This window comes from Myripristis murdjan, chromosome 7 (assembly GCF_902150065.1).
Source record: "Myripristis murdjan chromosome 7, fMyrMur1.1, whole genome shotgun sequence".
Lineage (NCBI taxonomy): Eukaryota > Metazoa > Chordata > Actinopteri > Holocentriformes > Holocentridae > Myripristis > Myripristis murdjan.
Genome location: NC_043986.1, coordinates 17,562,758 through 17,586,756, shown reverse-complemented (window position 1 = coordinate 17,586,756; position 23,999 = coordinate 17,562,758). Strand labels below are relative to the sequence as shown.

The 23,999-nt window shown below is 43.7% G+C and overlaps 1 protein-coding gene across 1 annotated transcript in view; it reads right to left on the bottom strand.

The window, feature by feature from the left end:
• samd10b (sterile alpha motif domain containing 10b) overlaps nt 1-23,289 on the bottom strand; it is a 51,365-nt gene extending 28,076 nt beyond the window's left edge. The window contains exons 1-2 of the mRNA XM_030054860.1: nt 23,071-23,289; nt 1,357-1,541 (exon numbers count right to left, since the gene is read on the bottom strand). Coding sequence (XP_029910720.1) covers nt 1,357-1,541; nt 23,071-23,083 — 198 coding nt within the window. The 5' untranslated portion in view covers nt 23,084-23,289. The remainder of the gene's footprint in view (nt 1-1,356; nt 1,542-23,070) is intronic.
• Nucleotides 23,290-23,999: the final 710 nt, after the last annotated feature.

Below are 23,999 nucleotides of genomic sequence, written 5' to 3'. Positions count from 1 at the left end.
ACTATCTGACTTGCCACAGTCTTAGTTTGATGTTTTCTCCCACCAAAGCTATGACAACTACATTGTGTGGTTATGCGTGTGTGTATGTGTGTATGTGTGTGTGAGCAAGAGAGAGAGAGAGAATACAACTAGGCTGGTGCTTCACTGCTTGTCTCTTTTTCTGTTTGAGTCCCAAAGGCCCAGCTCCCACACAGTGTAGTGGTGGGGAAGCTACTTTTTTTTTCGTCTTTCTTTTTTTACAACTGCTGGTTATTTCACATTTGAAGATGTCGAATTAAAACAAAAAATATTACCTCTGGAGAATTATTGTTTTGTCAATTAAATTGTCTTAGAAAATGTAGTTCAAGCTGATTTGTAAAAGAAATGTTCATATCTACATCCACAGTGTAATATACTATAAAATCACATGAGTAAAAAACATCACTGACGAGTGTGTTGTCACAAACTGCGTTACATTATGCTTAAATAAAGTGACATGAATGTTCACTGGGTTCATAATGCCCACACTCTGACAGCTGCTTGGCACAAAGTAAAGTCTTGAAATAAATGCAGATTGAATAACCCTGGGCTTGTCACAGGAAGCAGTACAAGGAATGATAACTTTGTTTTGTATGTAATGCCTCAGACTACAGGCTGGTCCTAAACCCAAGCCAAACAACCGAGTTTGGATCCTCCGCAGGATTCTGTTTTATTTCAGCTTGAAATAAATCCACAAAATAGAAGTATTTAAACAAAACATTCTTTGTAACATCTGATAATGTTGATCCTGATCACAATTAGAGGAGTAAAAAAAAGAATAAATAAAGGGATGAAAAAGTAATTTCTTTTTGGTAGGCAAAAATATTCAATTTTAGAAGTAATTAATTAAGTGACAAAAAGATAATAAAACACAAAAAAATGTGAATTTTACTGAACTGCTACGATACAACTGCAACATGTAGTTAAAGTTATAGCTCACAAGATTCTCTCTCTTTTTCTTTTTTCTTTTCTTTACTTTTCTTTTTTCTTGAGGGAAAAAAGTTTTCTTCTTCTATGCCACCGTATTTGCTTCCCAGTGCCTGGAATTTATTCATTTTGAAGAATCTGCAACCAGTGACAGCTTAAGATTATGTGCAAAGTATTTCACAGTGGGTTGCTGCACCAGCTCCATCAAGTAAACCACAGGCTTCAGTGATTTCTTTTCTCATTTTTTAACAAAGCTCCATCGTGTTTTGCCTCACGTCCAGTTTCAAACAGAAAAAAAATGTTGAATTACAGAACCAAAATATCATCAAAACACTGTTTTTTTGTGCCTTTAATCACATGCAATGACACCACTCCCACACACTGATAGTCCATGTGTGGATGTCTTTATACCTGGATGCCCTCTGTGCCGGGCTGCTGCAGAAGTTTGACGGTGCGTGTGTGTGCTGTCTTCTGTCCGCGGCCGTCGTGCCAGGTCAGGTTGCTGCCTCCGGTGCGGCGCGGCAGCTGGTAGCTCAGCTCCTCAGCAGACACCGTGTGCTCCAGGGAGGCACGGCAAAAACTGAAGCTGGACGCCGCTGGTATGAGAGAAAGACAGAAAGAAAGATAGGAGGGGGAAGAACCACCAGGTAAGTTTTCACTCTGTATTGTCATTGTTTAAGGGCGTACACAGTGTCCACAACAGGAACACCCAAAAAACAACAAAGTAAATGATTGATAATCCTCTAAGAGCTTAACATGCTGCATTCACTCCACAGTAGCTTTGTGTGCTGACTCTCATTCAGCTACAAACAGATGGCCATTTTGGTGACAGTGATAGGCAGCAGAGCCACTGTGGTGTGATCTCCAATTACGCTGAGTGCATATTCAACAAGGCAACGTACGATTGTTGGAAATGTGTCCCTCTTGCTAGATTAATCCGTGATTATTTAAATCCTACATCATGAATATTTGATATTTGCTTCCTTTCCAGTATTCCCCTGCCAATCCACAGCCAGTCTCCCTTTTCATCCTTCCCTTCTTGCCTCTTAGGGTTGAGTGTTAGCTGTCAGGCAGCACCAGCGAAAGCTGTTCCTGAAGCCCCTTTCAACATTAGCCAGAGGAGCTGTATGTTTGAACACAAATGTCCACATCAGCTGTTCTTACTTTACCCTCCAGGCTCCATATAAGAGTGCAAAACATGTGGCTGAGCCAATGTATGAATGGGGCAGGTACAGGTCTGGAGCAAGTTTCTGTGTGCTCTGCCTCCAGGTTGCTCTACCCTGCCACATCCTGGTAATGTTGGAAATATATTCACAGTTTCGTACTTCCTGGATCAATAACTCATAAGCAAAGCATTGTTAAAACACAAACAATGCCTCCTTCCTACCATAGCAAGGTAGACGATGAGCTACAACCTTATTTTCAACAAAATGAGCCGTCCTCCAAGCTGGACAATTAACACTGGTCTCTATGTGCAGCTGGCCGTGAGCGCACAGGCACCATATAAAAAATGCAACACCGTAAACAGATACTACAACAATATTCTGTAACTTCACTCTTACACAGTGCAGTGTGCCTCAAATCCCAGGTGCAGCCCCTCGCCTAAACTATATGGAGTATTTCCTTTAGGTATGAGCGCCTCTGAAACAGATAGCCTCTTGTTTTGTGCTGAAGTCTGGACCTGATTCTCCTCACATTGTGCGGAGTTCATGTGTGAAAACAGCTTCAGTCTCCATATGGCAGAGGGTCAAATTCACACAGCACCGTCTTGGAAGAGCCAGAGGGGATCCTCAATATGTTGATCATTCTGAGCAGCACAGTGCTGTTTGTGATCATCTTTGGCTGCAAGTCACCATTATTTCTGAGTGGACCAACACAGGAAACCTTGGGTGCATTCTCATCCCTGCTGTCCTCTCTCTATCCCTTTTCCTCCCTTTTTAAAGGTGCATTATGCGAAATTGAGGGTTGATTGAAGTAAATACCAATTACACTCAACGGACAAAAAATGTGGAATAAGCACAATAAGCACATCAGTGAGTCAGGCAGACAATGAGAGACATGTAGACTCAGCCGTCAAAGTTTCTGCTTATTCCATGTTTTTTTTTTTCTTTTTTTTTTCCAACAGTAGGGTCTGAAGGGTCCTCACTTCAGTCAGCCCTCAGCAATTTCGAAGTGTACCTTGAGCATCGTTCTTAGCTTTTCACTTCACTTGCACATCTTCCCAAAGACAGCACTTAAGGGTGCCAATGTCACCTCCAGAGTGCAGCTTGTGAAAAGCAAGGACACTCAGATGATCATGAATGGATGATTCTGTGAGCATGGATTAAGCACTTCCGACGCTAGAAAGTCTCAAATCACGGAGGTCAACTGGAGGCCAACTCTGTGGATAAAACACCCTTGATAAGGATATGGATACATATTCCGGTCCACAACTTAAACTATTAATGTGCAAAATCTCAGAGACTCCCTTTTGTTCACAAAGTAAATCTTGTATACTGTAATCCAAAATGTGCATCTTAATGATATTTGGCTCATATTTCTCTCATTAGCTTTGAGAGAGAGTTCTGATCAAGACATAACAGTTAAAGATCACAGGAATGTAATGTATTAATTCTTTATGAGGTAGACTTCCCATTTACATGGAGGGAGGAAAAAAAAATTAAAAACTCTGAGGAGTCATTTTCATCATCTGTCTGCCTCCCTCAGTCTCCCTTGGCACATCCTTCACTCGCTGATAGCAATGTAAGTACTTCAGGTGTCGCTAATGTGATTATGGCACACACTCTCTCACTCACTCACACACACACACACACACGCACAAATGCAGAGATTACAAAATGTTTAATGAATGATAAAAGATACATATCAGTCAGACACAACAGGCAGAAGAGAAGGGAGAAGAGCAAAAGACAGTGAGGAAGAGGGCGAGGGATTGAGAGAAAGCGAGGTAGGGAAATAGAAAGAGAAGAAGTGCTTAGGATAGAGCTAAAAGTGGAGCAAGGCACAATAAATGTTGCATTCATCACTTTTTGATATAAAAAAAAAGTGTCTTTATAACAGAACAATGTCAGAGCGTTCTTCCAGAAAAAGTCTGTCTTTCATTTAATCTTCCATGAATAAATCTTTAATTTCTTTTCCTTTCTTTTCATGACTCACCGAGGACCGGATAGGAGAAGAGGGAAATGTTACAGATTGGCTTTATTCAAACACTCCATAAGTAAGTTATATAAAGTGTTACCATCTGCCCATTATTATCTGCTTCCTAGGAGTGAGATGCTTGTTTTGCTCCCCAGTATCATAGTGTATATTCCCATTTAGCATGATACGAACTGTTGCTTTCTAACACAGCTGTGCAACTTAGACCAAACTAGATCCCAGTAGCCAAAATAAGGGAGGATTCTGAGAAAGTGATTGTACAAAAAAAAAAAAAAAATCCCAGCTGATTTATGTTCGTTAACCAGCTGGATGAAAAAACAGGGCTGAGTGAGTGATGTAGTCTGTCAAAAAAATATGGGAAAAAAAACAACATACAAAAAAACAACAAGTAAAGCCCGACATCCCTTCTGCCAACAAGGGAAAACAAGCCTTCCTGAGTGATTCCCATTTTAAGATTGCACAACATTTTGTCTGGTGAATGCCGCCAAGGAAAGCCAGACCACCGGAGAGGCGGCATGACAGCTGAGGCTTGTGGGAAACACCTGGCTGCATATGAGAGGCAAAAGAAAGAAAGAGAGAAAGAGAAAAAACACTTTTTATCATCCCAGGAGACTGTTCAAGTGAGCGGTGGGAAATACACAGTTCACACAGCCATGATGAAGGAATGAAAAAGAGAAAGAAGAAGAAGAGAGAGGAGACTAAAGAGGAGAAAGGCCTGTCAGGAAGCATCGATGTGTGACCTCTTCCGCCTCTCTCCCTCCACATCCCTTCCCCTCTCTCTGCTCTCCTGTCTCGCTTTCACTCCTGCTTTCTCCATACGTTGTCACTTTTGTATCTCCCCGCTATATCCTCTCTTTGTCTTTCGCTGTGTTTTCCTCTCTCTGGCTGTCAGGTCTTTTGGGTCATCAGGACAAACCAAGCCCAGCCCTGATCTAATTACTGCCAGTCAATGCGAGGGTGGGAGGAGACGGGAGGAGAGAACGAAGGAGGCTATGCGCCGCGCAACTGCCACTCAGAAAGAGACAAGAGCAAGAGACGGAGACGGAGAGGGCGGCGCTGTAAATTAAAACTAGATCCATGTAAGCTGACAATAAACTGATCAAGCTGCACTGAGGTAGGAAAGTAACAGCGAGGAGGCCAGGAGACACGCTAATAGATCACAAAACAGCTCCATTTCACGAGCTGTTGAAGACAGTGCTCTTGCTCGCTAGACACCCCTTTTAAAAACGAAGAAGTGCACCATCATGACTCCCAACTTCCACTGGACTCTCAGTCTCTTCCACATCGTCGGTCCCTGCCACCTCCAGCAGTCAAAAAAACCAAAAAAAAAAAAAAAAAAAAAAAGTGCTTATTCTGAATGCTTTAATGGACTTGATTAGCTTAACCTCCTGGCTTAAGATTGACTAAGAATTTAAAATCAGCCAAAAGTGATTAAATATCCAAACCTTCCACCTGACATCTCATTTGAAGTGACCATGCAGTATATACAGTATATATAACTGCAGGGAGGTACTTCAAGAGAGTGGCACGATTTTTTAAAATATAGGTTTATTTTATTACAGCGATTAAATGAGGGGTATTGCTGTATTCCTATGGCCCAATCTCTGCCAAACAGACCTTTGTTTTGTTTGGGATCACAGTTCTTATCATTCAGCAGAAGGATTTGTCTGTCACCTTCCCCAGTCTGTCTGAACGTGCATTTGATCAGCCTGGACAGCCGCCAAATCTCCGCTCTCCCATCTCTCTCACTAACCGGCGCTGTACGATGTGTGCCTGCCCTTCGCGATGACTTTTATCACCTTGAAGGAGGCGGGGGGAAGAGGGAACAGGGAATGATGAAGGTAGGGAGGGGCATTACAGAAAGAGAGATGCATATTTTTTTTTTTTTTTTTGAGTTACAGTCAGCGGGAAGATATAGGATGCCTAATGGTCCCTGATGCAGTGCATTTAAAAGCTGGCGCATCTGTAACTCCACTCTCGTACACAGAGAAACAAGAGTGGGAGAGACAGATAGACAAAACTGTTGGAGGTGGAGGTAAGGCACACAGGAGTCAAGGGCAAAGTATCAGATAGTCCAAATAGATGAGGAGGTGTGTGTGTGTGTGTGTGTGTGTGTGTGTGTGTGTGTGTGTGTGTGTGTGTGTGTGTGTGTGTGTGTGTGTAGAAGGTAGGTCAATACAAACCAGCCCAGTGAAGTGTAACCTCATATCACCTCCCCTTGACTGAGCAGCATATCTACTGTGGAGAGAGGCTGCTAAATCTCTGAGGTATTCCCTTTTGAAAAGGTAATTAAGCTGTTAGGTATTGCACCCGGGAAGGTCGTTCCAAGCCAAATCCCACAGTAGATTAACATGGCATCACTGGACATTACTCATTTGCCTCCAAAAGGGAACATACCAAATTAGTCCATGTGGTCTGTTTTGCTGTGCAGGCTTTTTGCACAAGTTTGATTTGACCTTCGTAACCTTGGCGGCAACTTCAGCTCTGTGCCTCTGTGTTTGTGCATGTGTGTGTGTGTGTGTTTTTTTCCTTGCATAGAGGATGAGGCAAGTGGTATAGCTAAGCCAAGATATTTCAGGCACCACAGAGAGGGCACCATGGTGTATTTCAGCAGCATGATATTGGCATCAACCCCTCCCCACCGAGCACCTCTTATTCAACTCAAAGATAAAATTTCTATTTGCAATCCAAGTTATATTTGAAAGAGGAAATAAAAAAAACTACAATCATCCACATTCCTCTGTAATCTGCAAGGGGCCCAAACTTCATCTTGCAGTAATTTTCTGCCTATATAACACATTAAACCTGGTGTCCCAAAAATAGCATCGAGCAGACCGACATGTTCTTCCAAGACCCTATGTTGAGTACATCGACCAATGATCCAGATTTGTGGCTTCTATAATGTGCTGGTGGTAAAGCGATGGGGTATTTACCACTCTTCCACTCCACCAGACCTGGTCCTAACCCCAGGAATGAGCCATGAAATTACTCCATTTTGAATGAGTAGGGGGAAAAAGTGGAATCTGGTTGCAGCTGAAAATATAAATATAAAACTATTTTTTTTTTTTTTTTTTTAGGCCCCGGGGGCTTCTCCCATGATGCATTGCACTGCATTATCCACTCTGACATGAGACATTGTTACAAAGGCTGGGGCTGAGGTTTTACCGTTCACAAACGATCAGTGTCACGGGAGCGCACAGATAGGGAAATGGGAGAAAACGGTAGACATCCTCAATGCAGAGCGACTGAGGACAACGGCACATCGACTCTCTCATCGGCACGTGCGCAAGCTTCCGTGCTCATGCATATGTGAATGTGACTAGCACTCCCGATGCCAACATGAAGACTCGCAACTGTATAATCCCCTGTCTGCCTTTGTTTAGCCTGGTGGATCTGAATAAAGCTGCGAAATGTATGTATATGTGCAAACTTGGCTATGTGGAGGCTGGATTCAAAATTCAAACTGCAGGGCAACAGTGGCTCGCAATGCACAATGCAAGTCAGAGCACAGGTGGAGTTGGCATTTTCAGTTATAATTCTGCCTGTCGCTGCAGTAGTCCATCTGCACCCTGAGAGCAGAGCGCGCAGAACATGAAAGGCCAGTATGCGCAATACCAGGCCGGCCTTGTCTTCCCCTCTTTAGGCAGTGCTGTGGAGAGACTGAAAGGTTGAGAGTTGAGAAGAAAGGATGACTTTTATTCCTGCTGTCACTCTCCTCTATGACCCCCTCTGCCGCCACTGCACTTCCACAGAGACAGACAGAACTATTGATTATCCCTCACAGTGTCAGAGAACATACAATTACAGATCACTTTAGATAACATGCACACTGATGCACACGCAACCACCCACCCACCCACACACACACACATATAATCCAAAGCTGTGGGTACTCCTTCACCCAAGACCACTGGCTGTCATATCAACCCAGGCTCAAAGGAACTGCATGTTTCACTTGAGAGGATAAAAAGGAAGGATGACACAGATAAAGGGATGCGATACAGGGGTCTGACATGGTCATGCCCTCTTAAGAGGATGAAAGGGTGAAGGCCAGGGGAAAAAGAGGGCATACAAGACAGGGAGTGAGCGGATGACAAGTGACAAAACACAGAATGCGCAGAAAATTAAGTGTCAGAGCGGAGAGGGAAATGGATAAGGAGATCCACGAGGAGATGAAGGGAAAGAAAGGGGGAGTGAAGTGCTGAGGCGATGAGTTTGAGGAGAACATGGTAGGGTGCATATCTCTTGTAACCCCCCCGCCGCCCCCACCCGTCTTCAGAGCTAAGCCGGGCACATCTCTCATATGCTGGCAACATGTGGGGACAGATTAAATCTCAATGACGATCGATAATTCGGGGCTGCCTGCAACAAATGTCAGCGGAGGAGAGGGGGAGGGCGGATGCAGAGAGGGATGAAATGGAGTAATGGAAAAGGAATAGAGAGAAAAGATCACAAACGGTTCTTCATTTCACTTCATTTCACCTGCACACTTAAGCTATGCAAAATCTCTACATGTGCTGCAAACAAAACCTCAGGCTACTAGCAGATGTCTCCATTTGCATGAGAAGAAAACGAGGAATACAACGTGGAATACCAGGAGTTTGAATTTTAACCGATCATTCAGTTCACACATCAGTGCCAACTAAGAGAAAAGCCATGTGACTTTCTTGAGTCCTGTAATATTAGGGAATATGAAATTGTGGGTGTTCATATTAAAACTACACAACCCATGTCTTTAAATTCAACTAGTCTGACCTTGATACTGCTGCTCCCATCCATATATAGATGAATAACGCAAGCTGTAATTAACTAAACACGCGTAATGAGACCATTGCATAATCCCAGCAGTGGAGTCATATATAAAGCATTAATGTCTTTGAAGTGATGGAGGTCTTCATGGCACTGTGCATGTGCATCTGTGTGTGCGTGTGGTTGTGTGTCTCTGTGTATGTGTGCTCAATTTGCAGATACATTAAACATCTGTATGTATTTGCATGGTCGTTTCTATGAGATGTTGAACTAGTATTCATCAAACAAGCCTGACTAAAATGGTGTTCAGATGATCTCTGTGTCCACAGGCAGCCATTACTGTTATCATTCACAGCTCATGAGGACCTGCGACAGATCCATCCAAATTAGCCAGGCTTGGACTTCGAAATGGATTGAGGCATCAGATGAGATAAAGCGCGAAATGGGGAAATTGCATTAAAAGGTCAAGCAGGCAGAGCATAACTTTATGCATGTTTAAACAGTTTTAATTCATATTGGTGGTGCCTTCCACAAGCAGACATTAAAAAGGTTAGCCTAAACTGTATCTTGTCTGGTTGGTTGAATAATTTAATATTACAAAAGGTCAAGTACGAAACAGAAAAGACAGTTGCAGTGTAAAATTATTGATTCAAGTTGGCATCGTGTCTTAAAAGTTTTTAAAGGAACAAAAGTACAAAATTTCCCAGCTTAGACAAGATTGGCTTTTTAAATGTTTGATGTTTGTTCATTTTTCCTCTGAGCGAAATAATGTTCTGTCTAAGTGGTTCAATGTAATGTACAGTCTTTGCGCATATTAAGTTGGTCCCCCCTTTGCAGCCATAACAGCTTCCACCCCTCTGGGAAGGCTTTTGGAGCTTTGGAGCTTTGGAGATGTGTCTGTGGGAATTTTTGCCCATTCATCGAGAGGAGCATTTGTGAGGTCAGACACTGATGTTGAACGAGAGGGCCTGGTTTGAAATCTCTGCCCTGCTTCTCTTCTCTGTTCTACCCAAAGGTGTTAGATGGGGTTGAGGTCAGGGCTCTGTGCAGGCCAGCCAAGTTCTTCCACCCCAAACTCACCCAACCATGCCTTTATGGACCTTGCTAGGTGCACTGGGGCCCAGTCATGCTGGAACAGAAAAGCGCCTTCCCAAAACTGTTCCCACAAAGTTGGAATCAGAGAATTGTCCAAGATGTTTTGATAAGCTGAAGCATTAAGATTTCCCTTCACTGGAACTAAGGGGCCGAGGCCGACCCCAGAAAAACAAGCCCATAGCATCATCCCTCCTCCACCAAACTTTACAGTCGGCACAATGCAGTCAGGCAGGGAATGTTCTCCTGGCATTCACCAAACCCAGACTCGTCCATCAGACCGCCAGATCGAGAAGCGTGACTCATCACTCCACAGAACATGTTTCCACCACTCCAGAGTCCAGTGGCGGCATGCTTTACACCACTCCTTCCGTCACTTGGCATTGGGCTGGGTGATGTAAGGCTTGCATGCGGCTGCTCGGCCATGGAAACCTCTGCCATGAAGCTCCTGGCTCACAGTTTCTGTGCTGATGCAAATGCCAGAGGAGGTTTGGAGCTCTGCAGTTATTGAGTCAGCAGAGCGTTGGCCACTTTTACACACTATGTGCCTCAGCACTCAGCGACCCCGCTCTGTAACTTTATTCAACTGAGTTGCTGTGGTTCCTAAATGTGTCCAATTTGCAATAATACTGATTACAGTTGTTCATGGGATATATAGGAGGGAAGAAATTTCACAAACTGACTTGTTGTTGTTGCCAGTCTGCCTTTACAAACACCAGTGTTTGTAAAGGCAGACTTCATGGCTAGGTGCTTGATTTTATACACCAGTGGCAATGTGCCTGAATGAAAGGCCTGAGTTCAATGACTAGGAGGAGAGGTTACTTTTAGCTGGAAACACGGCACCACAGAAACAATATCATCAATATGCTTAATTAATTTCAAATAGAATAGAAGCCAATATTTTTAAAACAAGAGCCATGAGCCAGATGGACAGTAAAACAATAAAGCAATTCCAGCTATCAGACAAACAAGACTTACCGTGGTAAATTATTACAAACCAGCAATTCGCAGCAGAAAAACACAGTGCGGCTCTGAATATCCTGGTTTCTTGGGTACACAATGAAAATACCTTCAGTGATGGCCATCAAGGCCGTCCAGCACGGATCCACCATGTTCTGCCTGCTGGTCATGGAGGAACCAGCTCCGGCACATTTGAACTCTGTACATTTGCCCAGAGGGAGACGGCTGCAGTCCGTATGGGTTATAGTTAACAGAGTGGACAGCGAGTACTCAAAAAGAGGAACGCTGTGCACAACAGCATGGTCAGTCCTCTGAAACACACACCCAGCCACACACAAACCAACATGGGGTAATGAGAATGGACTAAAGTTCATTTTATACTTGCATGTGGTGTGTAAATCGATACGGTGTTCTCCTGCAGTGCCCTGGTAAAGAGAATGGGATGTGGAGGGGTTGAGCAGTCAATATTTTATTGAGCGTCCTCAAGCCCTGACCATCACACAAGTACCCTACTTTGTGTTAGTGCATGTGTGTATATATATATATGTATATATGTGTCAGCCTGCATAAACAGTCAATGTTCATAGATCTCTTTACATAATGCTACATTATAGCATAAATGTCTAACAGCAATGTGGCAAAAATAACAACTGGTCAGTAACAGACATGCATGCAGACACATGCACATGCATCCCACACACACGCACACACACAAAGACAAACACAAAGGTTACTGAATACCAAGGGGTTTGCAAACAATGATGTGAATAAATGACCATTGTGAGAGTTAGCTGATAATCTGCTCTGCCCCATCCCTAGATCCCCACAAAAAGACCAGGATGAGGGGATAAAAGAAGATAAAGAGGAATGAAAAAGAGGAGGAAATAGGCTTATAGGATGGGTGGAGAGCTGGTGAAAAAAAGATAAAAGTTAATGCACTGCAGAAGCTGAGAGGTAAACACAGAGAGAGAGAGAAAACGCAGGGGAGAGTGGAGGGAAAATGTGCCAATGAATTTGAGACAGATAGACGGGGAGAGAATGAAAATTGGAGACAGGGAGTCGGTTTGTAGGCTCGTAAGCAGCATGAATGATTATAGCAACACGGCGAGGAGTTGGGGTGGGGGATATTTTTGTCAGCCAACTAAAAATGTGGGAGCTTTGAAGTTTATGGAGTTTGTTGTGCTCCTGTGTGATGCGATCCAGGACGCTGCCTGTAATCTCTCCCAAGGGGAGGCAAAAGTGAAAAAGAAAGGAAAAGAAAGGTGGATAAAAGATGCAAAAGTTGAGGCAGGGGGCCACACAAGGAGGCTTATAGGTAATACTGTCGGGATAGGTGAAAAGACGTCTAAGTGGGAAATTGCAGTGTTGCCCTTGGCAGAAAACTATAAAACAGACACATTCAAAAGAAAACTGCACTGTGTTCCATGCATTCCACATCATTTCAACCAATAGCAGAGGATGCAAACCCAACTGTCTCTCCAGGCGTAAACTTCGCCAGGGCTCCTTTCAAAACCTGCTGTTTGAGTTGAGTTAACATGTGACAAAATCAAGGTTTTTTTGCCTAAGCAGCTGTAGCAGCAGCAGCAGCAGCAGGTGTCCTCTATGGCAGAGTGAATGGTATGTGTGCTCAATACGGCCAGCCATGTTTGGTACTGGCCCTGGAGGAACATCCTTGTTTTCAGTCTAACAGCGAGACAAATTAGCTCACACATGGGGGTGCTCCTCCATTCTGCCCATCTTTCTACCCCGTCCCCTCCCTTATCCCACCTGTCTCTATGGGGTCTCTGTAGCATGCTGCGCTGATTGGAGGCCTTTCTCTCCCAGCTTAATTGCCATGTTATCAGCTCCACTCCTGCACTGCCACTTCGCCAAGGCCTTTCAGTCAGATGGACATGCCAATTACCTCTCCTCCACACACACACACACACACACACACACACACACACACACTCAGTCAGAGTCACACAGACACTTTCCTGAGGCTGTTCTGCCCTTGGGGACCCAGGTACCATAGCAGACAGCAGTGGGCACAAAGCAGGCAGTTTGGGATATAACTGGGAACAGAATCAAAGCAAAGTGCTTTGTACCCTTATGCACACATAACAGACAAACACACACACACATACACATGAATACACATAAAGCCCCGGCAGGAGCTTCTTGTCCAGGCCAAAAGGTCCCGAGGGAACCCTTCTACTTCCCTTTCCGTTACCCCCTCCAATCCTCTACTCTCCAAACACACTCACACAGCTCTTCTCTCTTCCTGCCCTTTACTCAGCCTCTTCCGATTTATTAGCTTACCTAGCCTTTCCAACTCAACACTGAAGTCAACAGAGTGTGTTTGTAGCGCTCATGTAAAACTCTCTCTTCACATCCCAGTGGCAGGCTTGAGATTTATTCAAAGTATATCGTAAGCAGACAAACAACATTTACATCTCATAAAGAAGCAGCAGCCTATGAATGTGTTTCTGTGGGTGTTTTTTTCAGCTGTGAATTTGATAGCCTACCAATGTGAATGTTTCAGCTTATTAGTGTAATTAGATTGGCAAGCATCCATGGCTAAAATATGTATAGTAAGGGGCAGTGTATGTAGCTGATTTGAAAGCAGATTCCTCTGCTAGTTTCCTGTGGCAGCTAAATCACAGTACCCCATCACTGTCAAGAGTTCATACTCTATTAGCACTCTATTAGTAACTCTCCTAATGTTGACTTCTAATGATACCGTTTCACAGACAGCACTGAAAAGTAGAGAATGCTTTGGGCTCCACTTGCAGGCCTACAAATTAATTAACCTCAGCATGTGTGCGTGTGTGAGAGAGAGTGCGTCTGCGTTTCTACGTGTGCATGTGCGCTCGCTTGTTAACACCGACACTGCCACCTCTCATGATGTGTGCCACAGCTACTCCAGTGATTTTGCTCTAACGTAGCAGTGCGAAGGCAGCTCTCATTCTCCTTTTCTCTTTCCCTTCACTGAACCATTCCCTTATTATCAGCCAGCTACTCAGATGTCACAGACAATCACGCGTGCGCACGCACACACACACACACACACACACACACACACACACATATACAAAGGCCAATTATCCCCTAGACACATCATGTTAATGATGTGGCATTAATAACACAAGGGTGAGCAACCCTGCTTTCTCTCTCTCTCTCTCTCTCTCTCTCTCTCTCTCTCTCTCTCTCTCTCTCTCTCTCCCTCTCTCTCTCTCACACAAACACACACACAGACATACACACAAGTGCACACACTTGCACACCCTCTCTCTGCCATCATATCCACTCATATTAATGCTTTGGCTGATTGCGGGCCATTCTCACTTTAAATGAGAGAGGACAAGGGAGAGAAGCTTTATTCTCCAACCCTCAATTATTCCACTTTGAGCCAAATTAGGTGTACCTCAGCTGCCACCCACATATCCCTCCACTGTAGGCAATACAGCAGCTGCTCTCTCTGCACCGGTCACCTGTTCTGGAGGTTTGCATACCAGTTTGGAGAGTTTCAGCATTTAGAGAACTTGCCTCATCACTGGTTACCCTCATTGAAAAGCTGTTCTTTTATCCATTGAAGACACGGGCCTTCTTGTCAACTTAACACGTGACCAGAGTCAGTTTTCATCCCCTGACATCGCAGCTGAAAATCTTGTCTCTGTGCCACAGTCAGTGACTCAGTGTGCCAGTGCAAGTGTGTATGTGTGTGCACTTTTGCATGCACACAGTTTGAGCTATGTGTGCAGAAGTGTGTGTGTGTGTGTGTGTGTGTTCCTGCCAAAACCCACAGCATGCAGCGCACCAGCGACCTGATATGTAGGGCGAGACCGGAACGCTGGGATGACAGCTAAGAGCCCGCCCCCGCTAACTCTGACTGACAGCCCTGCAACCTCGGCTGACTCCCGCGACAATAGTTTGGTCTTGCCTCTACCTAAACGTCTGTCATTCCACGTTCAGTGTAACATCTATTTCTGTGGCAAAATTCTATCAAAGCCTCAGAACATGACTGGGGGACAAAGCAAAGCTAGACAAAATGGAATGAGAGGGAATGGATATTGTTTTGGGCGATATATGGGGACATTGACAAACTGATGGCTGCTTATCCCTTAAAGCAACTGTCAAGATCTGCACAAGTCTTACATTGCCCCAGGTGCTAGTGCAGAGCCAAAAGATACGTGGCTTTATCAGTGCAGAATATTTTTTGCCTTTCAACGCTACCGTCACTGTGACCAATGGGGTGCTTAGGAAACTACATCTCTCTGCCTTTGTCTCCTGTACTCTTACAGGACAAATCCCTCCTAATCTATAGGATAAGGTACACCAGCAGCATGCTCTCAGTGGATTTCAGCAAAATCAGGTTAAAAGGGTGCAGGCACTCAGGAGAGAGAGAGAGAGAGAAAGAGAGAGGGAGAGAGAGAGAGAGATGTTGTGCTACAAAGATTGCAGAGTCACAGCTAGTTTTCCAACTGTCATATGGCATGAGGAAGCAAAGGACCAAAGCAGCGGATCAAAACAACCATAAATACAAAGGCAGAAAAAGGGAAAGAGACCAACACAGAGATGTAACAGAGATATAAATGAAGAGTCAAGATGGAAAGTAGATAGGGAATCAAAGAGGAGGAGTCAAGGTGAATGTTCCTGTTGAGCTGCACTTGTGCTGAGTTTAGACATGGATGGAGGGATTTTAAATCCAAAACAGATTAAAATAAAATCCTTTCTAATATTGACATCTTAAATATGATTTGTAGATGGTGGAAAGCTATGTCAGACAAGCGATTGACTGTCACATCTGTCTGTTTGGCCTCAATCTGTTAATGAGAATGAATCCTTAAATGGGGAGTCGCGAAGGAGCGTGTTAGGTCTTGGGTTTACTTAAAGGGCTTTCCTGTATTCAGCATTACATTAAGACAGGCTGATTCTCAATGTCATTTGTGAACATTTTATCTATCTATCTATCTATCTATCTATCTATCTATCTATCTATCTATATGACAGATAGATAGATAGATAGATAGATAGATAGATAGATTCTGTCTCTCATCCACAAATATCCAAGTGGTTGGAATACAAATGTTTTATAAATGTTTACAGTATGCGTTTGCCATAAGCATGGACATAAGAGGCGCTTCATGCTTGGGCCATATGGCTCTTTCATATCTCAGTGAGAGCCTCCCCTGGGTTGAGTGAGTGTGGGAGGGAAAAGGGAAAAGTTTGTGAAGTGAAAAACTCACATGTTCAATCAGCACGCATGGGAGTGTGGGATTGATGTGATTGGCGAGGGGATTTTTTTTAAATGCATCTCTGGAGAGAAACCATAGGAGGATGAGAAGAGCACAAGAAAGAGTGCAAGAGAGAGAAGAACAACAAAACGGATCCAGTTGACTGCTTGAGAGAGAGAGAGAGAGAGAGAGAGACAGCTTTCAAAATATCCTGGTGTTTATAGTCTATTTGTCTACAGAGAGAGAGAGAGAGAGAGGGAATAATGAAAAGGAATACGAAAAAGAGACGAGGTCAGCGAGAGGTGCAGGGGAGAGGGAAAACATAACAAATGCGGCAAATGTGTGAGCAAATGTGGGAAAGTGGGGAGGATGTTAGTTCCAGAGGTTAAAGTTAGAGAGCTGGGAGTCAGAGAGAGTTGAGCTGCATTTAAACAGCTCTCGCTCCCCACCTAAGCGGTGGAGCTGACACGCTGACACTTGGCTGCCTATTGACACGGTAAATTGAGGGCCCATTCGAGCTGCACTGTGACAGTCAGAGGAAGCCATGCTCTCCGTATATTCACAGGACACTATTACACCCAACACCAGGGCAATGAGCAAGAGAGACACATACTGGGAGAGAGTGGATTAAAGGGAGGGACAGAGAGCTATGAATGCAACTGAAGGTGAGCAGCATGGAGGCAGGATGAATAAAAACAGTTTGAAATATAGACTGGGAGGCAGTGAGAGAGAAAGAGCCAAGAGACAGGGGAACAGCAGAAAGGCTGATAAGAGGAAAGGATAGACAGTTCGCAAAATTGATTTCTATTTTTGGGACGTGTATGACCGATGGGTGGAACACGTGAAAAATGCTTATTCTCAAAGTCAAACAAACATGCCTCCACACACACATACTTAAACATGCGTCAGTTTTATATATTCATAAACACCATCTTAAATGCAGACCTAACTTGCCACAGATCATGGTGCTGGACTGCAAGTGGCAATGTAATTGCTTTTCGGGTGGATGAACGTGACTTGTGCTCCTGAGTGTGCCAGGATGTCTATCTTGTTAGGGTGTAACTGAAGCCATTAGCCATTTGTTTTAATGGGCAATCTGCACCAGAGGCTCCACTGACCCCCAGCACTTTGTAGGAGGGGCAGGCCAGCCCATTAACAAAGAGTGAAAAGCTCCAAGCTTACCCTATCACACATGGCCACACTTAATTAGACTGTTTGTTTAGCAGATTCTAATGGCGGGGATAGTGACTTGGGGAAAAGGTCGGCTGCTCTCCTTGAAACTGCTGCCTGAAAGACATCTGGCCAAGGATGAGTTGGAGGACACTGGGATATTAGTGGATTGTGGCCTCATTGCGTTCAGCGCTATCTCATTTACTCAGGACAGATGGTGATGATGGGGAGCAACAATGGACAATATTCATTATAGTCACTTTGGATAAATGGTAAATTGTGTCATAACAATTCCGCTGACATAATTAGGATCTAAAATATAAATGTACGAATTTTTCATCTGAGAGGTGGAAGCACATTGATTACATTGATTGTGTTTATGTGTGTGGCAGGGTGAAGGAATTATACAGAGAGCGCAGAATGGAGACATTAATAAAGCAAGAGTCAGAAAATTGAGTTTGTACGCAATAAGTCAGTAAGTAATGGCGGGGTGATGCGTATGTGAGGGAAGCAACCCCTGTATGAAATTATACTTAATTAGTGTAAACCTTCAGAAATATTAAATCTCTCTTCTTAATCTCTCTCCACCCTTGCAGCCCCTCTCCCTTGCTCCCTCTCCCTGTGCAGAGGGCTAATTAAAGGAGAGAAATTGGATATGGGCCTATGCGCACTCTAATTCAGAGGGAGGAAGGGGACGGAGGAGGAAGAGAGGGAGGGAGGGATGGAGGGAGCTGCGGGTGACAAAGTTGGACCTGGGATGAAGGAACTGGACCAGAACGATGAGACCTTGTCACTTCAGGAGAAATTAGTGGGACAGGAAGGTTACAGTGGGGGCGGACTGGATGAGACAGCTGAAGTGGGACCACCACAACCCAATGTCTTCCAACACAATGCCAAGAATGCTTTAGCCCTGCCTCTTATGGCACTTTGTTCCCATTACTCCAGTGTTGTTTTATATTGACCTGGACTCTCCTCTTTTTCCAATGAATCAATGTCTGTCAGGCCCATGGGAAGAGTGTGTAAATGTTAACCTACTGACTCACCCTCTGCCAGGGGTCAAAATAGTCATGTGGATGCTCTAAGAGCACTACAGACACATCCATTAGAGTATGGGGTCATTCAAAACATTTCCCTCAATCAACACGAGCTCTCAAATGAACATCCAAGGGGCTGAGGGTTACTGTGGTTAAAAGGTGACTTGTTCCAGAGGAGCTTATCACTCTTTGTTTTCATTTATTCCTTTGTAAAGCGCTTTTAAACTGGCCATTAGTTATTATGCATGAGTTCCTTCTTAAATGTCTGTCTTTTGGGGGAGCTATTTAAGGGCACTTTCCTATCCACTTTTCAGCCTTTGCAGTTGATTTGGGGAATTTCAGATACCCTGCTATTCTTGACAAAAACACCAATTCTCTCCCTCTCTGGTTATTTTGTCCTTATCCTCCCCCTCTGTGTCCTGTATCCAGGGGCTCAGGCCAGATACAGCGGCAGAGCTGGGCTGGGTCAGAGAGTTGATGATAGATGACAGGATGATGTGTGAGCGGTGTAAGAGGATTGTGTAGGCAACATATCTGGACTAAATAATAGTTGTAATGATTTACACCCGCCCTGCTGTGAGAGAGTATGGTGAGGATGATGATGGACAAGGGGAAAGAGGTTAACATCTCCCCCCTCTCTCTCTTTGACACACAATCACTCTTCTATGCCACTATGACTGAGATGGTTAATTCCAGGAGCAAAGTATTACCATAGATATTGTTTTACAACAGAAGCCAAAAACACATTTGCCTCCAACAGCAAAAGGAGCCAAATGGACAGTGTCTCCTGCAGGCAACGTCACACAAGCCAGCAAAACAACAAAGGGTGTATTTGTCTGTGTAAAGCTAACACTCACCCCCCTATCCCTCACCCCCCAGTGGGGTGCTGGCTCCTCTCCTGTTTCATCTGCATGTTCACACAAACACAAACACACACATGCACATACACTGTGCTATACACAGACACACACACACACACACACACACACACACACACACACATGCACTCAAACAGACTGGAATCTTGTGGAATAGCAGGAGTGCCCCACTAGAAGGGGCATTATTACACAGCTGAATGAGCACACAACGGTATGATTTGTTCAGCACAGAGAGAGTGTGTGTTGTGGCTGTGGGGGTTTGGAGGAAAGGGTTAGGCCTTTAGCCACGGTCTGGAGGGTTAACAGCTCCCTGGCTGTGCAAACGGTTAGATCAACACCGAAAAACCAGTACGGAGAGACACCATACAACAGCCAACATGCAGTAAATATTGGAAAGGTTCTACATCAAAAATGAAAAAACCCCAAGGTACTTGACAAGGGAATCGATTTAAAACTCCTTTAAAATAAGGCTATTATGCTAAAAAAAAAACACTGACAACACATGCATATTTTAGACACCCTCATCAGGGTGCGGTATCAAACAGCCTTCCTTGTATAAGGCTTTGCCTGTTAAGTCACATGCTTGTTAGGAATCATAATTAGCACAAATAATTTTTTTCACCCCTGAGTTATTAGTAAGGATAGCATTGGTTATTCTTGTGCCAGGCAATAATCTATACATTATTTTCTTTTAACCTTTAACAGTGGCACAGAGAACACAGAAATATATAGGCATTTGTGATCTCAGTGTTCAAATTTTTTAACATGCTAGCCCTATTTAATAAAGGCTTTTTAAATTTATTTCACAATCAAGTGCCTTGGATTTTGTCATCTTTGGAGACTGTGTTATCCCTTACCCAAAGAGCACCAGCTGAGGCTATGAACCACACCCAAGAAGCCTTCTATGCGATTCTTTATGATATATATCAACTTTTCAATAATTTGGACTGAAATTCACCAGTCAGCAGTTCAAAAACATAAATCATCCCATCTTCAAAAACATAGCTATTTTGTAAACAAAGGTCTTAAAGTAACTATACACTTGACAAGAAACCCGTAATATACTTCCCTATCCTGTACGCCATTATTTTGAAAGAGTGGGCATGAGTTGTTTTTTTTTTTTTTCCAGTGGAGGAAAATGCATCTTGGAACCATTCATTTTCTTCATTATGTTGTCATCTGCATGTCCCTTTAGGAAAAAAAATCCTATTTGATCCACTTTCAATGGGAGATGTCACATTTCTCCACATCTGTCAGTCCCCTTCCTACTCACATGTCCATCTTGAAGCAGGCAGTCAATAGACACCATCCACCCTCCTAGAGCTGCCTGTCTACCCACAGGCACACACAGAGAAACGGGGAGAGGCTATAGATGGATAAAGGGTTTGTTTTTGGATTCTGACCCAGCTGCATGCCTGTCTCTGCTCTATGTGGGCCTGTCAAGATGAGGGTGAACATTTCTTGTTTCTTGCTCTCTCTCTCTCTCTCTGTGTGTGTGTGTGTGTGTGTGTGTGTGTGTGAGTGTGTGTGTGTGTATCAGCAGTATATGGATGGATGGAAGCCACCCTGGCATTCTCCGCACCAGCCCGTCTCTTTGAATATCTTGCCTGCTGGGCTTAGCCAGGCCTGCCTTTTGGAGTGGACACACACACACACACACACACCCCTGGCTGGCTTTTGAGTCGTCCCATGCCCATTCCCTGTGTGAAATAGAGAATGAGCCATGCTGCACTCATTCCTCTCTCCCTCTCTCTCTCTCTCTCTCTCTCTCTCTCTCTCTCTCACACACACACACACACACACACACACACACACACACACAAACTCAAACTCTCTCTCTCTCTCTCTCTTGAAGATATTTGCACTCCTGGATGATGTGCAGTGGACAATACAGTGGACCAGCAGCATCATTTGTATGGCTGCTTATCTCAGATATGACAATGCAGCCAGATGTCCTGGACGATTTAAGCAGACGTCTGACAAATTTCATCCACTCTGAGCAGTGAAACAAGGAGAGAACATAATTACATAGTGTGGCTTAGTGTGCAGCAAGCAGCAAGCAAGAGAATGTGAATCTCTCTGCAATTTGCATTGAGATGAGACAAAAATGGCTATTATCTAATCTTAAATGCAGAACACACCTTGTAACCGGTAGTGTCACAGGCCTGTGGCTGACAGCCTGCCTAATACTGCCAGTGCAAGCTCCTGACATCCAGAAATCAATGTTAGAATTACCAGTCAAATCCAGCTGTTATACCCCTATGAAACAGAGGTTTGCAAACTGGGATTGCAGGGATGATTGATGGAGCTCCTCTCCGACAAAACGAGGAATAGTTTAATTTTGCTGTTATTTCATTGGAGGATAAAACTGTGAGTGAATGGTGTAAAAACGTCTCTTGCAATCTTTTTGTTCAACAGTTATTTCCCACTTCTGGTATAAACAGTTATCCAATTCTGTAAACAACTCCTCAGATGGAAGTCCTTCAGACAGAATTTCATCCATTGGGCACGCATGGCCAAACATGTACCTATTCATATGAAAATATTGGGAAACCTCTGTGCTAAAAGATATATAGCTATAAGTTGTAACTGCAATCCAGCCCTCTTCAAGCAGTGCCACAGTCTTTTTGGACCAACACTCATTAAAGTTTTAAATGGCACACCACACTGTCAGGGAAGCGTCAATGCCTAAGGCACTGACTAAATTAATGATGCTTAAGTAAACTATGGATTAATTATAGATAGCCCAATGTGTCACCAGGCATATATGCATAACTGACTGAGTGTCCTACCTGCAGCCATGCTAATGAAGAGCTAACCTGCATGAGTACACATGGACAGATGGAAAACAGACTTGGTACTGCACTGGGGCTTTCACTCACATTATTGTACTTGAGAGGAGAGGGGGATCTGCTTAAGTTCCACAGCAAAAAAAAAAAAAAAAAAAGTCTTACTCATATTCAGAGGCTTATCATAAAGTGGATTTTGTCACAATGTAACATAAGTGTATATAATCTAATGAAGCAAGTCATTTCTTTTCCATTGCTCATCAAACAAACATTTGAAAGACAAAGAATGCTGCCTCCTCATTATTATTCCTTAGCAGGCTACTGTTATGGCTGATTAATGTGTCCAAGTAAGGCAGGGGGTGGTATTAAATATAAATAGACCATGTAATGGAAACATTGAAATTCCACTGTAGTTCTCTCTCCTGTTCCACACACCAAAATATTTCGTAAGCCACCTCGCCTCAATGCCACCTACATTGAAAATAGTTTCGAGTATGAAATCAAACAATAAACAGGTCGCTGTCCATTTCAGCACCACGCTGTGGCTACTTGGCTCGTTCATAAGTTTCTGAGAGCGGATTGTGTCAACTCCAAGTCAAGCAAAGGAGAGAGTGGAGTCTGATTGTAGTCATGACAGCTTCTGTCAAGATTACAAAAGCAAAGTGACAGGCTGAGATTTCGGTCCATGATATCAGTCAATGCAAGGCTCATCATTTCAAAATCCCGCTGTGCGAAAAACATAGCATGGAATTAATAAATTATTAATGCAGAGCCATGTGAACCTGGATCGTCTTCAGTGCATCCTGACATGCCGTTTGGGGGCATTAGTTATACACTCCGTTTTATGCCAGATTGCCAAATGTCATAAAGCTTCATGGATTTTTTTTTTTTTTTTTGTATAAATATTACATGACTATAATAATAATACCATATGCAATTTTAAATATATAAACATAAAGTAAGGTGAGGTTATTATAACTCACTTCTGAGTCCAACAGACACACTATAAGTTACTGTGTGAATATTACAGGCTTTTTTTTTTTTCGTTCGGGTAGTCCAGTGAAAGAAAAGGCGCTCTTACCGTCCACAGCCATAGTCGGTCTCAGCGTGTATCTCTCCGTGGTGTCAGCAGGACTCTCCCATGCTTCTGCCAGACGGGAAAAAAAATGTACCAAGTGTAAGGATAAAGCACGCCTTGGCTCCTCTAGCCTACGTGAGCATGTAGTCAGCTTTCACTATAGTCGCACTGAGAAAAGAAGCCTCTCTCTCTCTCTCTCTCTCTCTCTCTCTCTCTCTCTCTCTCTCTCTCTCTCTCTCTCTCTCTCTCTCTCTCTCTCTCTCTCTCTCTCGCTGCCATTTGTTGTCCTGGAGCCGGGAGCAGCCCGCTATCAAGCGGCTCCCCTCTGAATCTCCGCCCCCTTTTTCGTACCTGACCGCAGGGAGACAAAAGGTCATTACGCCGCGACACCAGCTGTTCCTGGGTCCAGACTGGCTGCTGCGCCCCCGCCCCACCACCTTCATCTTTCATTATTATGGCAACCATAGCTTAATGTCCAATGATCGGTTACAATAGAGGCACTCACTGACTTGGGATAATTTCTTCCTCTTTAGTCTGAGAGGAAATTAGCACAAAAATGAAAGGACATTTCACACTGTTATGCAATAGGCTTCCACAGAAAAACTAACTCCTAATGTGAAGTTACAACAAACACCACAGATTGGCCTACTGTAAATCATATTTATAATAGGTATGATTTCATTTTATTTATGATGTTGTTAATCATAATATTGATTAGTTTTCTACAGTCGTTGTGTGCTTCTTAACTTATGGCCCATTTTTCTACATCTTTTACAGTGGCAATAAATGACAGCACTTGGTAGCTCAAGATGAAGAAGATTAACTTGAATACCAGTAGATTTGTCTCACCAGCACAGTGTTTCATAACCACACAACAGTCTTTATTGCTGTACTTAAGGTGATGACTGCATCGAAATGGAAGTGGGAGAGCA